We start from the raw sequence: 17,579 nt of genomic DNA on the forward strand, positions 1-17,579 counted from the left end.
AACTCATAACACTTTAAATTTACATAGATATAGAGAATTCTGTTGTAAGCGAAACGAATTACATAACAGTTTAATACAACCCGCACATAAAGCATATATTAAATAGTCGAAAACGACAAACATGCTCTGTGGAGCCATAACAAACATCATCGTTAGACAGTTGGAAAATGCACATGGTACTGAAACTGTAGTATGTCTCGTAAATAAGTACTCATGATTTTGTGTTCAACGCGTTCCACATACTTTAATGTATTCTAAATTATTAATAAACATTTATGTAATTTTAATCTCACAAAATTTCAATGGGTCCCAGTGTTAGATTATAAGATAGCAATGGGATCTGTTAAATTGGGACTTTATGGAGTTCTTTTATTACTGATGCAGACTGCACTTGCATTTAGGGCCCTTTTCCTCGTTATTTTAACTGGGCCTTTTTCTTCTTAGCTTATATTTAGTCTATAAGAGATATTTTAAACCTGCTTTGATGTAAACTGAATTATTGTATTATTAAAAAATATTCGCGAAATATGAAACATCAAGATTAGTTCTGGAGCTGTTATGCGGCAATCTGAAACTTTTCTCACAGATACATGTCTTTTCTCTAGCTGTCCTCTGTTTATATATTTTAAAACATGCCTTTATTCCCTGCTGTCCTCAGTTTATATATTTTAAAACATGCCTTTATTCTCTGCTGTCTTCAATTTATATATTTTAAAACATGCATTTATGTATCTAAGTTAAAATGAAGGGTTTCAGTTTCCAGTAACTTACCTCATTCGGTACGATTTCATAACTCTCTTCTGTTTGGGCAAACGCTTCAGCACAATCCTTGCAACTTTTGGACGGTTCCTCTTCCAACTGACCGAATTTTTGTGACTTCAAAATTTCATCAGTCTGTTCCACTTGAACTTTTAACTTTGATATTTCCTCCCTTAGATTCAGTGCCATTTCTTGAACTTGGTCATACCTGGCTTTATTTTCATTGCCAATTGCTTCGAACCGACTCCTTATCTGATCTTGAATATCTACAAAACATTTATGCGTCTGTTGAAGAAAATCATCGTTGACTAAAAAGATGGATTTCAGGATATCCTTTTCATTCGATACCTAGAGTTCAGAATGAATTTTTATTAAATAAATAGACATTACATATTTTCCAGCCTTTTTATGTAATTAGTACTGATAAATATTATTAATTGAATATTTTTCTCTCCACACTTTTTATGAAATTAGTTATTTAAGAAAATTGCATACCTATAATAAAAATTAATTAACGAGATGTGAATGATTCATTCAATTTCCCTGCAATATAATGTCTCTTAAAGTTATTTATTAAATTTTTCCTTAGGCCTAATTTATTTGAATTTAAATATCCTTTTAATTGCCGTCCGGCTTGTGTAGGGGTCAGGGAACGAGCCTTGTATCAGAAAGGTTTTGGGTTCGAATTTCAGGCAAGGCAGGAAGGTTCTTTCCTTCTCTGTACGATATGTCCTTACTGTGGGAGGAACGTTGGCCCACCTAATAGGGTACCCCTGAAAGAGTGGCCAACAAATCTGCCCTTCAGATGCTTGTATGACGAAAGGTCATTCTCCTGGCAGGCATGGGGAAAAATATCCTTTTAAATTGCATTTTGCTTGATTTTTTAGCAAATAGATAACTATGTGTCGCTCCTTGTGATGAGTGATAACTTTGTTTCACACACTTTTGATTTGAGTTTCGTAAAAAGACAAGCCTTGGAAGCATTTTTACCTTTCCTTTAGCTTTCTCAATGATTGGAATGGAAATTAAATTTTTAAAATTGACACCATCTGCTATGGTTTTTTTCCACTATTAAGCAGTATTTTCAGTAAGGCTTGGTTGTTTCTTTTAATATCTCTGGTAGCAAGATATTTCATTAATAAAAATATTTGGATCAATAATATATTCTTCATACATGTGCATTCATATTTTTAAATCTATAGGATAAGAAACCTGTAACCTATGACTCGTTAATAATTAATTTTGCAAAACTATTCTTTTTGCAAAAGTATTAGTTCTCGCCAACCTACTAAGCAAAAGAAATCTTTACAAGTAATGGCGCCAACTGGGAAATATCTGAATTTTGATATGGAGTTATGTTGCTAGATCGATCCTCCTTTTTCATGACATATCATGGCAGATTTTTTCTCTTCAACCGATCTGATTGATTTACTGATTATATTTTATTACAATTAATAACCAATTTTCATTCTTACTAATTCTTTTTGCAAGCATTTAAATATACTCAAATGTAAACGCAGATTGCCAAAATGGGAATTAATGCCCACTAGTAGACAATGCGAAATTTAAGGCGGAATTGAAAAAGTTCAGGAGTAATTGGGACAGTTCAGGCTTTCTAGTGGACCAGTAACAACTTATTCATAATTCCCTCCGGGGTTTCGAAGAGTTATAATAAAAAAACGAAGACGAATATGGCAAGAAAGAACATATGAAATTATTCCGAAAGCATTCAAGTTTTAATTTAATCAGTTGCCGGTAGATGGCAGTAACATGTACCACTGAAGCCAGTTGCAGTAAAGAAAAATGGCGTTTACAGGCGGAGGGAATTATGAATAACCCTGTATTTTTGATTGCTAGTTATATTTTGTACAAAATTATCTTTGGAGAAACTAGTTTTAGAATTGTGTGCAAAAAATATTTGATTCCCTATAATAGTTTCTATATGTTCTATCTACATGAAAAATGGAATTAAAGGGGGTTCAAACTTTTTACTACACTCTTACCTAAGAAACTGGACCTCTATTTTCCGAATTGCAGCTACCCATACAATTTTAGAATTAAGAATCCAAATCCGTTAAAAAAAGGTAATTAATTAAAATGTTGATGGTTAGCCTCTTGGGTTAAAATTGCATCTAAGCAAGTAAAAATCTAATTTAACAAAATTTCTTTAAGCGTCCCATGAAGGATACAAAACTTCCTAAACTTTAGAACATAAAAATTCGATTCAACTGGAATCCTGGGGACTCAGGTTTCATTTAACACATTATAAAAAAAAATTACAGGAAATTTTGTTCATTAATATTGTTCAATCCTGATCCAATTTAACACATTACAAAGATGAATAAAATTTTGTTTCAAATTATCGATTGAATCAAGGCAATATTTACATAAAAGACTTTCCAAGATATAATTTTTCAATTAAAAACAAATGCTATAAGAGTACCTTTTGCGAGATCTTTCGCACTTCCATTAACTGTACTGCAATATCTTCTAGGGAAATATTCTGATCCAATTTTGTAGCATTTAATATATGTTCAGGAATTAAAATTTTCAAAATCTGTTGAAAGCGAGGTTAATAATTAAATTTACAAGTCAGTCAAATACGTAATAAAGTACATTGTTTGAAATTTCTAGGAAAAAATTGTTAAATAACAATTTCTTTAATTGTTATCTTACCATATTCAAGCAAAACAGTCAAATAACAAAATAAGATGGTATCAATAAACACAAATAAGATGGTATTCAAACTGTTAACTGTTAGAAAACCGTTCATTATCTGCTTTAACCAAATACGGTTAAATAACCAGAATTTCATCGGATTAGCTAGTTCCATCTAATGAAGTTACTTCGTTGCTTGGAGCTGGATACATATTATATCCGAAAGGGGTAATCTGTCAAAACGGGGGTTCGAGACCCAGAGTTGACGCCACAATATTTTCACCATTCCCTTCAACGCATGAATAATTTCCAGTGTCCTGTACTCCCTAATTTCTGATTCTAGAGTATTAGAATACGATACTCTCATTCACACATAGATGGCAGCACCATGAAACTGTTTAACACGAAAAGTCTAGTATTTCTTTTCACATATGATAGACGAAGCAACCAGATAAATTAATTAAACCACATTCTACGTTTCATTTGATGAAACACAACTCAACCACCACATAACGCCCATTACCCAACGAAAAGCCTAGCTCTAACGCAAATTTAAATTTTTTTATGGTTTTGAAGCCATACTAGTTGTAAATGGTTAAAAAATCGAGACTACACGTAACAGTTTCAAAACCGTAAGGGTAAAAAATACTCTTTACCGTAAAACTCAACGACTAATTGGATGGTGAGACTGCTGCTGGTTATTTCACCGTAATCTTAGAAAAAAAATTATAACATGTCGAAATATTTAGTTCACACAATAAGAACCTGCGACTTCCATAATGAATCTGAAAAAGTTATTAGGGTGACCTGGGGCAATTCCTGATCAAAAAATGCAAGCATCTATTTTGTGAAAAAACTATTCAAGATAGAATTTTAATATTTTCTGGAAGTTTGAGGCTATTTGAGATGAGTCCTATGCTACCTTCTTTTGTTTAAAAATCTAATTAGAATTTAAAAGATTTTAAATTTTTAGTGATCAGGAATTACCCCATCTCTTGATCAATTCTGGGGTAAATCCTGATCATTTCTGGGGTAATTACTGATCACCAGTTTTCATAGTAAATGGGTTGTCTAAAAATAACTATACAATGGTAATTAAGATCAAACAAATAAACCAAAAAGATATGTTTAAGCAGCTAATAAAGCTGTTTATTTGAAATCAGGAATAAAGATTAACACTTTCAGCTCTGGCAGCAGCTCTCACACTGAAATTTTCATTTTCAATCATTAAAAGAAATTCACATTTTTGCTTTCTAGAAACTTAGTATCCTTTTTAAGCTTATAATTTCTCACCATATTTATGTTAAGTTAATTTATCAACTTAAAAATTATTCTAACAATGTACACACATAAATTTAAGACTGAAGCAAGGTAAGACAAGCTAGAAATGGTGCATATCAGAACACATTTTTTTTTGTATACAGTTAAAAACAAATTTTGTGATTATAGTTAAAATATATTTTATAGTTGTTCCACTTAATAAATATGAACTGTTATATAAGAAAAGACAATTGACTATTTATTAGCTATTTTTTATACTATTTATAAGAAGAAATGACAATGATCAGGAATTACCCCAGTGATCAATAATTACCCCATCTGTAGGGGGCAACATTTGATATAGTTTCCTATAATCAATTATAATGTTTACAGTAGATGTGAAACAATTAAACAAAAGCTTACACTATTTTTATATCAAAGAAAAAGAAAGTAACTCAAAATATTTATTATTAAGAGAAGGAGGGGGATCTTTGCAGAAATGTGCACATTTTGAAGCCCATCTTTGAAATGGAAAATACAGAAAGCATTTTAAAAGATACTTATTTTGTTAGATTAAACAAAAAAATGTTATTAAGTAAATGTAGTTATACTTTAGTAAAGTGCACAAGCATTCTTTTCCATGTCTCAAATTTAAAAAAAATATTATTTTTTTTAAATAAAACTCAGGTGATCATTATTTACCCCAGAAACAGAGTGATCGTGAATTACCCCGGGTCACCCTACAAGCCTCAAATAAGAGTTGGCTAGTAAGGGCTGGCTAGAAATAAGTAGATCATAACAAAATAAGTTGCTTAACATTAACATGATGTGTTAAATTATCTGTACTATATTATTGCTATATCCTTACACAAAATGTTAAAAAATTACACTGAAATTTTTTAAAACCGGTTAACTTAAGTAAAAACTTAATGTAAGTACATAGCGACTTGATTTTTCTGCTTGCATCTCCAACATACTTATCCGCTACAGTTTTCCCTATACCAGTGGTTCCCAATTTTTTACGGTTAAGTACCCCTAAATAATCGAGCATCTTTTGGCAGAACCGAAAATATATAAATAAAATATATTAGCAGCCGTAAGCATATTAACTGGAGAAAGACTACTAATTATTAGGGGGACTGGAAAATAATGTCGTTTCGCAGCATTAAATGTCCGTTAGTCTTAAACACCAATTCATTTTTTCAAATAAAACTCTTAAAATTATAGGTTTTATGCTAAACAGTTAAAATTTGTAGGTCTGTAGTGTTATCTAGTCTAATTCTGAATTTGTTTTTGGCACACACATTAGTTGAAAATGAATAAGATAAGTTGAATTATAGTTTTTGAAAAAGTACTCTTATAAACGTTGAGAATTATAGTTATCATAGAAACATAATTCGTAGTTTTTGAATTTGGTCATTTTTTTTTTAAATAGAAAAATTCGACAAAAAATACCAATTCGGTTTTTTTTAAAATAAATTTTGCCATTTCTTTATTTACTAGCATTTTACTTTTATAATTTCATAAAAATAACTAAACTGTCAAAAAAAGTGAGATGCCGGGAAAACTGTATATAGACCACCGGACTTTGAGCGCTGGTGGCGAGAGCTGTATTAAGATCAGACCGACTTTGAGCGTTGATCGCAAGAGCTGTATTAAGATCACGGTTTTGTGCGTGGTCCCTCCTATGTTGCTAGTAGAAATCGAATGTGTACAGGTCACTGTTGTGTGTGATCGAGATTGAGCAGAACTCGGGGAGAGCAATGTCGCAGTCTCAAATAGCAAGTCACAGTAAAAGTAGGCGTGCTCATATTGAAGTGGGCGTTTCAGTTGAGATAGGCGTGTTCAGATCACGTCCGAAAGTTACCAATGGGGAGTTGGGCTACCGAAAATGTCAAGTGTCTACTATCTAAAGGTGCCTCCAGATACTATCGAGTATACATGTCTTTTATACTAGTGAATACGAATTGAATGATTGTAGTGGTAGCTACGCAATACATGTGTCCTAAAACTCGTCGTTACATCATTTAATTTCTGTTGAACTTCCTGAAAAAATACTGCATTACAGATCCAGGCTCCTCGGCCATACATGCCATACATTCAGGATGACCAGTGACAGTGAATGGATAACCAATTTTAATTTTAGGACTAGGTAGAGCACTAGGCCCATGTGCAAGAGGTCGTGAGTTCAATTCCTGCAGGCAGAAGACTGCCTGTGTAGTAAATGGTGACTGATGCACGTTAAATCTGTCGGGTCATGAAGTCCTCCATGTTCCTATAACAAATCATACCTCTGAGGAAACTGATCCATAGTTTTCCTTGTCTTATGGATTGGTTCGAAATTACAAGGTTACCGAGTTGAACATTAATAGCCGTAAACCCCAAAATTGGGTCGGCTGTTCAACGACGGTTATAAAATAAAATAAAACTATTTCTTTTTTCATGAAAACTATTTTTTTTTTATGTATAGAGTAACTACAGAATAAGTGTATTAGATCTAATAATGACCAATTCCACTCATAAAACTCTATCGAAATAGAGTGGCGAGTTTTTAAGTTTATTTAGTGAAGTTCATGATCCCTAAAAATTCCTATGATGTTTTCATATTTAAGTACAGTTCCTGAAATGATTATAAATAAAATTATTATAAATAATATAAAGACAACCAATAAAAAATAAAATATTAATCCAGTAAATTTCAATTAACTGGTTTAACGAAGTACGTTTAGAAAGCAAAATGAATTTCTTACTTTGGATAAAAAATTAATGGCCAAGTTATATAACATAACTAGAAAAGAAAAAAGAAACAGATGTTAAAATAGAACAATAAAAAACAAAGCTTTTGGTGTTTTTTTTTCTCATTTTATATCATCAAAAATTAGACATCCAACATACATAATGTAAGTAAATTCCATATCTTTGACACATTTTACCCAACTCAGAAAACAGAGTATAACACTTGCCCTTGTAAAAGACATTTTGAGAGAAATTAACCTAATTTTCGTTTAATAGGAAGAAAACTATTAACTCCACTAAGGATTAGCAAACACAAATGAGATTTTAACATATGATTCCCCTACGACTCAACACATTTCATGTAAGAACCCTATCCAACAGTTTCACTCCGGTCTTTCTTTCACTTTTACCAACTTGCTAGTTCTAGACAGTATTTTTCCTTAAAACAGTTTTATAATTAGTTTTGAAATTAAAATATTACATAAATGAGTTATCGTTGATAAACAGCACCTCTAATATACAAGATATTTCGTAAAGACCACCCTTAATACATATTTTTTAGAACCCTTTTGAAAAAAAAGGACAAAGAAATATGCACCCAAAGTGCATACTTATAAGAGGGTGTACAAAACATAAAATCTTGAATCTTGAAGGTGTTCTTCTTACAACTCCTGTATGGTTTCCTCTCCCAATTAAACAGGTTTTAGGATTTCGTACGCCAGCCTTCATCAGATGTAATTTTTTTTAGATTTCAATGACGTTTTTGTGTTTTTCTCTCTTAAAATATTAATATTTACATTTTTTTTTTTTAAAAAAAGAAGAACAAAAATATATTAAATGCGATATTTATGAAACACACTGTATACCTAAGCTATTTTCCTTTTAATGATCACTTATATTCATTTTTCTTAAATCAAAATTTAAAAGAAAACTATGTATAATTCTAATTTATTATAATTTTATAATCCCATGAATTGGTTTTTATGCTTAGAGAAATTAACAGAAGTTTAAATAGCAACACTTTTAGACACGACTCATACAGAAGTAGGTTTGGCGAACGGAATTGTGCCTAAAGTAACCAAGAGCTTAATGAGAACAAAGCAAATATTGCTTTTAATTGCTGAACTTGAAGTTTTTTGTTATTTAAACTACGTTTCTTACCCTAAATCTATTTGGTAGCCGAAATATTTATTAGTTCCAAAGGAAAACCTTAATTTTTTCCATAATTGTACGTTCATGTGAAAGAATATCAATATCCTCTGGTTCCCAATCATTCTGCTGATTTGACAATTTTAATATAAGCTCCTCTGTCAAAAAATGAGTCATATTTAGAGATATCAACAAAATCATCATTTAATACCGAGTAACTTCGCTTCCGTTCTTAATAACAGCCTGTATTCGATAAAGAAGTGAGTTCTACAAGGTTTTTCAAGTATGCCGTTTCTAGTTTAATCTGAGGATTTTATCCTGCAAATCTACCTAATTGTCAGGATGCCGAGATTGGCGTTTTAACATGTCCCACATATTTTAGATTGGACTCAAAATGGAATAGGATGAGTAAGTGTTCATGAAAGACATGACCAGTTACATATTTTTCCCGCCAGATGAACCATGCTGTTGTTATCTCAAAAAATAAGAGTACCACTAACTACAACGCTATCATATTGAAAGTGTTGAACGAAAAGCAGTACCTAATCATTCAGAAGATTAAATTTATTATTATTGTTATTGGGCAACATACACCATAAAATAACAATAAGAAAAGCAAAAATAATTATGATGCTTTTCACAATTACTAACAATCGAAAGGCTTGTGACAATATAGTGATAATTCAGATTTAAACATGTGATTGCTAAAAGATGAATGAAGATGTTTAGATTGTTTCTCTTTAAAATGGAACAATTTTTCAAAAAGGTTTAATTTTTTTTTAAATTCGTGCAATAATTCCTTTTTCATACATGGAAGATTATTTTCGTTCATTTAAATAAAAGAAGAAAAAAAATTCTTTATCAACATGCATGTTCTAATAATATGGGTGATATTTTAGCACTTTGAGAAAAAAAAGTAGCATATTCCTTTCCTTTTTCGCCTATTTGCGAGTTGTCACATAATGAATAAATGGAAAAGGAATTTTTAAAAATTGTGGAATCCGTTAAGGAACCTGCTGGAAAAAAAAAGATTACTGACAACACCACTTTGATTTATGACAAAATCACGCAAATCGGACTCTTTAAACGGAGTTACTCAAATGCCTGTTTCGACATTCATAATAAATATAATCGCATTAAAAATATTAGGCTTCAAAAACAAAACAAAAACACGCAGAAATTAATGACAACAACTGTTGAAAAACAGATCGATCATGGCATAGCATCAAAAAGTGAATGCTGAGATGAGCAATTTGAATTTCAGAAATACCTTATGAGATACATCAAAATCTTTAGAAACCATGTGAAAATCAAAGGCGTTAACTGGATATTTGGACTTCACGAAGAAGAAAATCACGAATACCCACAGATGTGATCTATGATATCAGCGCCAGGTAATCATTTATAAGCAAAATGGTGTGTTAAAGTTGAGCAAAGTTCCTCCATGTAAGTTAGAATGTCAATTAACGTGAAGTTAATTAAATACAATTCCGTATCGCACATAAAATTTGGTGAAATGTAATTTTTCGTCTACGTCTTTCTCTTAACTTAGATTTATTATTCGCTTGTGTATTTAATTGCAACCATGATATATTTTTGTTTTGTGTACCTGGCAACTTCGATGCACAATTAGTTTATTTATGTTCTACACGGTTTCGTGCCAATCTTTGTGTTAAGTAAGAATTATATAGTGAAATATTGGAAATATTTGTGAAAGAATCTTTGTGAGAGAATATAGAATGTGTCACTTAATAGAATTAATACTTATCCGGCTTGGCTTACTCGAAATAGAATAGAAAGAACAGTTTCTAATGTAAACAAATGCCATGTTTCAAACCACCAATCAGAATCGAGATACTCACACTACGTTACTTGCAGGTATCTCACTGCCGAAAAAACGATAGAGACATGGATCTATGATGGTAGTGCAGCAAATCGAGAGCAAAAAGTGATTATTTAAAAGCTGGATTTGAATTTCTCGTGCCATATTATCCTATTAAAAATAACTGGATCTTAAAAACCACGTGGCTATAAGCAATGGTCGATCAAAAAATGGTGAAAACGTAGCAATCAATAGTCAATTGCGTAATTAAAATTCTGAGGATCGCAATATTATTGCATGAAAATTATCGCAATTCAAATAAAGAAATAAATACGGAAAATTTCGAAACAATAATTTCTGAAAAAAAACTATCCACATCGTCTCGAAAATCGAACACGTTAAAAAGTGATTACTCAAACGAAATTCGTATATTGTTACTAAATGTAAACATTAGATTGGCGGAAACTTTTGAGAAATTTGGATTTCAACGGAGGAAATTTCGTCGAAATGTAAATTTTCAACGCGAATCAACAGTCTTGAGATTCGCGGAGTTCCGCGAATCAGTGGAAAAATCACATGCCTGTACATATTTTCTGAAGATACTAGTTTTACTACAATTTCTTATTTAGAGTAGTACTATTTAGAGTAGTACTATTTAAAATAGGTACTTAACAAGTTTTCCTATTTTACACTAGATAACAGTACAATTTACAAAAAAATTAGTGCCTATAGATTTAAAAATCATGGTGCTTACCTCCAAAACAATTTGAAAATGTAGCTCGCAGCACTTTAATTCAAAATGTGCAAAATTGTTTGCGATTTGCAAAGTATTTTAAAAACTGTATTCATTAATTATTTAGACATTCTTATGAGAATAAAAGATGTTATAAAAATGAACTACTTTTAGTTAATAATGTTTTGTTATTTATCAAGATGTTTACTTACCAATAACACTGAGCATCGTAAAATATCTCAAAAATGTAAATAAAGCGAACATAATCATTTTTACTTATTTTTTAAATTTTAAAATGAAAAAATATCAAAATAATTTTATCTTCGTTCAAATAAGATAATGTTGTAAGTATTTTTTATACCCTGTGTAACGTTTTGCTTGTGCTAACTTCAATTTTCCAGAAACAAAACAAAAATTCAACAATAATTTTTTTAAATTAATATTTACAGCAGAGTGATAAAAGTTTACATAATTTCTTCATTAATTTATTTATGTAATTAAGAAGAATAAAGGTCAAATGGTAATAATAAAATAATATAAAATGAAAGGGTGTCTTTATATTGTTAGAATTCTTTCAAAAATGAAATGAATAAATTATACACAGTAAGGGTCTCGATTTCTCGATAAAGCGCAATGATGAATAATAAAAATCTGTTTCGTCATTAATGAGTAAGGCAAAGAAAAAAAAATTAAAACTGATTGATCACGGGAAAGTGTGAGAAAATGAAAGGTAATTTATGGAAACATTGTCATAGCTCGTTGAATTTGTTTGATTGTCTATTCTCTTTTGTCAACATTTAATTTTTCGCTTTTTGTTTGTGATAAACTGAAATGTGCATAATGCTTATTTACACTCAAAGAAATTTCACCACTAAATTATGGTTAGTGAGCAGCAAAAAGATTTCCAGTGACAGACCGTAATAATAAATTTCCCCCGTAATTCTAACATGATCATAGAAATTCAGGTCAGCCGGTAAAATGATTAATATGTGGCTATTGACCCTAAATCAACGTTATGCTCATAAAAGTGATCTAAAGTTCGAGCTTTGATGCTGTTTTAAACTTAGGTTTCTGAAAGTAATAAAATTTTTCTTGTAGTGAAATTTTTCGAATCAAGGCGAACCGTGAAACGAAGCGAAATAGTGTAGTGCAGTTATCTATTGCGCGCTTGTTATCAGTGGTCACCAATGTAGAGGGAGTGAGAGATTAATGCTTTTTCGCCACCATATGGGTTCAACCCAAGGACTTTCGTGGTGCTTGTCTGTTGCTGTAACAGTTATGGAAAAGGATTAACACTCTCGAATAGAGTTAGGAAGCTTTTAATAACTGTGCATAACATATAAATATACCTATTTTTCCACGAATATTTTTTTCTATCAAAGCAGGGAACTAGCCGTATCAATTAATGACTACCATCCTGAATTATACAGAAAATTCGTGAAAGATAGACAAGATATTAAAATTTGCACTGTTGAAGAAATTTGTTTAAAAACCCGTTGGTTTGTCGAAAGCAGCATAAAAATTTTTTAAGCCATTCTAATCAATATTACTCATTATGTTAGTCAAACTAGGCTCAATTAAGCTTGGGAGACTTAGGCCTAATTTTAAACCTCGATATATAAAAGTAACTTTTGTTCTACCGCAGGGCGTATTGGAGCTTCAAAAACGGTCAAATAAAAAAAAAGAAAGAAAGCAAACAAACAATAATTTTTTGCAACTGTATTTGCAATGCAAGATTTGCACGAAAGTGTGACTCAACCTCACAAAATGTTGCTAACTTTGAGGATTAGCTCACGAAAATGTCTTGGTTTTGTTTTCACAAAGAACAACTGTTGAGCTCCACGAATGTGATTCATGTAAATTTAATTCTTTATTGTACAGATTCTTCGAGTTTACGACGCCATCTTCGAAACGAGGACGTAAACATGATATCTGTTAGATCAGCTTGCATACGAAATCGGACATCTTATAGATGTAACAGCTGCCATTCGAAAGCAAAATGTTAATTAACTATGACTCAACGAATAAAATAGAACAGAGAAACTATGTTAATTACAAAAAAGGATTTTTTACCTTTCATCAAATAAGCTGTACCAGAAAAAATTACTCCCCGGACAGTGCCCTTATTCAATGATGGTTTGTTTTATGATGCATCCTCATTTTTATGATGGCTGTAACTTCATTTTTTATTTGTTTGAAATCTTAATGTAGTGCAAATAATCGTGTAAAGATATGGGACAGAAAATTTTGACTAATTTACGACTTGCTTAACCAATTACTTCAGCAAATGTAAGTATTTTAAATTAGAGGAACACGTTTTCAATTATTTTGATACGGCTCATAAAGTTCTATTTAGATTTTTTTTCAAAATATATAAAAATTAACCATTTTAATTTAAATTCTAGAGATCCTCTCTACCTTTTTTCATTCATCTGATAAACCTACGATTTTTAGATTTGAGGTATTTATGATCAGAAAGCAAAATAAAAAAGTGAGCAGTTTAACTGTTCGAGAATCAAATCTTAAGGCTATTGGCACCATTGCCAGCTATAATCTACGTCTTAATGTTATTCTATGGAAGATATAATTTTTTACCTAAAATTTACATCCTGACTGCTTAATGTTTAATATTATGAATAGATCTCATTCGAAGTTACATACCTGAAGTAACAAATTATTTATAAATTCTATTAATAATTTTTAAGACAACTTTAAATGCGTTTTTAGAATAATTTTCTTTATGTCTTTATGAAGTTAATTTTTAAGGTACATTCACAAACTTAAAAAAAAAGAATAAATAAACATTTAAGTTGTTTATATATTATTCGATATTATTTATATATTATTTCGATGGTGTTTTATAGATTTCGATTAAATTATGCTTAGTAAAGATAAAGGCAAGAGGGCATAACCAATAGATATTTAGTTTCCTTTATATTTTAATTTATGTTCGATTCTGTCACACATCAATTTAAGAATTATCTTTCATTTATAAATGTTTGCTGTGTAGTACAATTAGTAAAATAAGCAAAGGATGTTTTGTGTACTTTAAATTGCTCAATATTTACAGCTTTCTACTCATTGCTTTTAATAAAAGTTTGCTATTTTTCATTTTCAGTGTTCTTTATATACACCTAATATTGTTACCTTAAAAGTTTGTGCTTATACTTTTTACTCGTTAACATACTAAATGTGAAAATATTTTTTATTTACAAATATTTTCTTTTTAGGTACATTTACGTTACATTTTAAAACTAATCTTATCACATTTTTATTTTAATCGTCAAATATTTTAGCTTTTTTTTTAAATCTTTACTTGGTACAATAAATAAAAAGAGTATAATCGAAGATTATAACAGAGTATAATAGTAAAGAAATAGAAGAGTATAATAGAAGAGTATAAAAGTAGTAATCTCTTTCGAAAAAATTTTACCTCATTGTTGGCAGTGATTTTCAAAGTTCATTTGGAACCTAAACAGAATAAATAAATTAAATTTAACTTATTTTTTGTTGTTGCGAAAAACAATGCTTTGACCAAATGAATAAACAAGTCAAACTGTTTCCTGTGAGACTGCATCTACTGAAATCTATTTGCAAATATTGGAATATTGGAGATATTTCGCTTGGCCATATCTTCTCTAGTAGCCATCTAACTTAGACTTACCCTAACTATCAAGACTTTTTGTTAAACTGAAAAGTGAAGCTCCCCTTTTCATTAACTTTGCTAAAATTTCAAAAAACCTACCAATTTGCTAAGATGTTTATTAAAGCTAAATGATTATATTTATTTTAACTTGCGACAAACCGAAGACATTTCAAATATGATGCACGCAAATTGGATGAGGGTTAATGATACAAACAATAATTCATGACAATAAAAATTCGATATTGAACTAATAAACGTAAAATAGCTCCACACATTTATTTAATTTTATTTTACTAAAAACTTTTTCGCTTCAAAAATATTTAAATTAGAAATAACAGTAGACATATTACAAACACTCAAAAAACCAGGCCTCCATTTTCAAGACTTGCCAGGTGGAAATGAGGAGGAACAAAAGTGATTCAAAATATAAAACTTAGAGTTTGACTATTCATGTAAAAAATGGACAAATAAAGGTGAGAAACAAAACTAGAAGAACCACAGTAGTAGGGAGAGAAAAAATTGAAAACAGATCAAGAAAAACCACAGTGGGCAAGTGGAGCAAATCAGAGTAAAATGCATTTCCACGTGTTACGCGGAGATGGTGAGGTACTAATGTCGTTGACAAAGGAATCAGCAATCATATGAGTAAAACCACATTCCAAGGTATAAGCTGATGTGACTTGGGCGGAAATAATTTCAACAATGTCGAAATTGAATTTGTGTCCAAGATTCCTACAATATGCAGCAATTGATAATTTTCCGAATTCTTAATAACGGAGATATCTACTGCTATTTTTATTAAATTCGTTGAAATTTCCAAAATTTTCCCCCTGATATTAAAATTCAGTAATGCACATCAATGCTTATAATTAAACTATTAAAAGTTTCGAATTCTTATTTTCAAGAAAATTTTTTTTTTACTCAAGAATGCTTATACAGGGAATGATAATACGTAACAGCCGCAGCAATAGCCTTGTTATCAGTGNTTTTTTTTATTTAAAAATATTTTCTTTTTCGGTACATTTACGTTACATTTTAAAATTAATCTTATCACATTTTTGTTTTAATCGTCAAATATTTTAGCTCTTTTTCAAAATCTTTACTTGGTACAATAAATAAAAAGAGTATAATCGAAGGTTATAACAGAGTATAATAATAGAGAAATAGAAGAGTATAATAGAAGAGAAGATGAGTATAATGGAAGAGAAGATGAGTATAATAGGAGAGAAGATGAGTATAATAGAAGAGTATAAATCTCTTTCTATTATACTCATCTCTTTCGAAAAAATTTTACCTCATTGTTGACAGTGGTTTTTAAAGTTCATTTGGAACCTAAACAGAATAAATAAATTAAATTTAACTTATTTTTTGTTGTTGCGAAAAACAATGCTTTGACCAAATGAATAAACAAGTCAAACTGTTTCCTGTGAGACTGCATCTACTGAAATCTGTTTGCAAATATTGGAATATTGGAGATATTTCGCTTGGCCATATCTTCTCTATGGGCCATCTAACTTAGACTTACCCTAACAATCAAGACGTTTTGTTAAACTGAATAAAGTAAAGCAACTCCCATTTTCATTAATTTTGCTAAAATTTCAAAAATTCTACCAAGTTGCTAAGATGCTTTATTAAAGTTAAATGGTTATATTTATTTTAACTTGTGACAAACCGAAGACTTTTCAAATATTTTTCGCATAATTTGCGCAAATTGGATGATGGTTAATGATATAAACAATAATTCATGACAATAAAAAATTCGATATTGAACTAATAAGCGTAAAATAGCTACACACATTTATTTAATTTGGTGGGTGATTTACACACATTTATTTAATTTTATTTTATTAAAAACTATATTCGCTTCAAAACTATGTAAATTAGAAATAACAGTAGACACGTTACAGGCACTCAAAAACAGGACTCCATTTTCAAGACTTGCCACGTGGAAATGAGGAGAAACAAAAGTGATTTAAAATATAAAACTTAGAGTTTGGCTATTTATGTAAAAAATGGAAAAATAAAGGTGAGAAACAAAACTAGAAGAACCACAGTAGTAGGAAGAGAAAAAAATTTGAAAACAGAACAAGAAAAACCACAGTGGCCAAGTGGAGCAAATCAGGGTAAAATGCATTTCCACGTGTTACGCAGAAATGATGATGTACTAATGTCGTTTACAAAGGAATCAGCAATCATAAGAATGAAACCACATTCCAAGGTATAAGCTGATGTGACTTGGGGGTGAAATAATTTCGACAATGTCGAAATTGAATTTGTGTCCAAGATTCCTACACTATGCAGCAATTGATGATTTTCCGAATTCTTAATAACGAACATATCTACAACTATTTTTATTGAATTTGTTGAAATTTCCAAAAATTTTACTCCTGTTATTAAAATTCAGTAATGCATATCAATGCTTATAATTAAACTAATAAAACTTTCGAATTCTAAGTTTCAAAATAATTTTTTTTAAATCAAGAATGTTTAAACAGAGAATGATAATAAGTAGCAGCCACAGCAATAGCCTATACATTCCATAGAATTATGATGCTTTTTTTCCCCATATACTCTAAAAAAACATGGGTACTTTTCTTACACTTTATTAAACAATAGCTATAAAAATGACTTTAACATATTTTTCTCTCCATATTATTTAAAAAAAAACATGTATACTTTTTTTTATACTTTATAAAACAATAGCTATAAAAATGAACTTAAACAAGTTTTTCAAAATCATGTTATTTAACATGTATACTTTTTATATAACAAGTATACAAGTTTTGTATAACAAGTTTTTCAAAAACATGTTATTT

At 30.2% G+C, this 17,579-nt stretch overlaps 1 protein-coding gene and 1 long non-coding RNA gene across 11 annotated transcripts in view; one reads left to right on the forward strand and one right to left on the reverse strand.

Annotated features, from left to right (window-relative positions):
* The window catches only part of LOC107437698 (uncharacterized), a 63,611-nt gene that overhangs the window by 4,535 nt on the left and 41,497 nt on the right, over positions 1-17,579 (reverse strand). For 3 of the 10 annotated variants that reach the window (XR_006225567.2, XM_043045874.2, XM_071186426.1), the window contains exons 1-4: positions 11,330-11,456; positions 7,428-7,465; positions 3,203-3,316; positions 772-1,107 (exon numbers count right to left, since the gene is read on the reverse strand). Coding sequence is in view for 2 of the 10 variants with exons in the window: in XM_043045874.2 (XP_042901808.1) it covers positions 772-1,107; positions 3,203-3,316; positions 7,428-7,465; positions 11,330-11,387 (546 nt within the window). In the remaining 8 variants the exon portion in view is untranslated. Of the gene's footprint in view, positions 1-771; positions 1,108-3,202; positions 3,317-7,427; positions 7,466-11,329; positions 11,457-13,190; positions 13,277-14,550; positions 14,573-17,579 lie in introns of those variants that run through there. The other 7 variants (XR_011637910.1, XR_006225569.2, XR_011637911.1 and 4 more) reach the window with 4 other exon arrangements.
* Positions 12,927-17,217, forward strand: LOC139426691 (uncharacterized). Its single transcript, XR_011637915.1, has 2 exons — positions 12,927-13,406; positions 16,671-17,217. It is a non-coding gene; the product is annotated as an uncharacterized lncRNA (long non-coding RNA).

The sequence above is a fragment of the Parasteatoda tepidariorum genome, chromosome 10 (genome assembly GCF_043381705.1).
Source record: "Parasteatoda tepidariorum isolate YZ-2023 chromosome 10, CAS_Ptep_4.0, whole genome shotgun sequence".
In the NCBI taxonomy this organism is placed as follows: domain Eukaryota; kingdom Metazoa; phylum Arthropoda; class Arachnida; order Araneae; family Theridiidae; genus Parasteatoda; species Parasteatoda tepidariorum.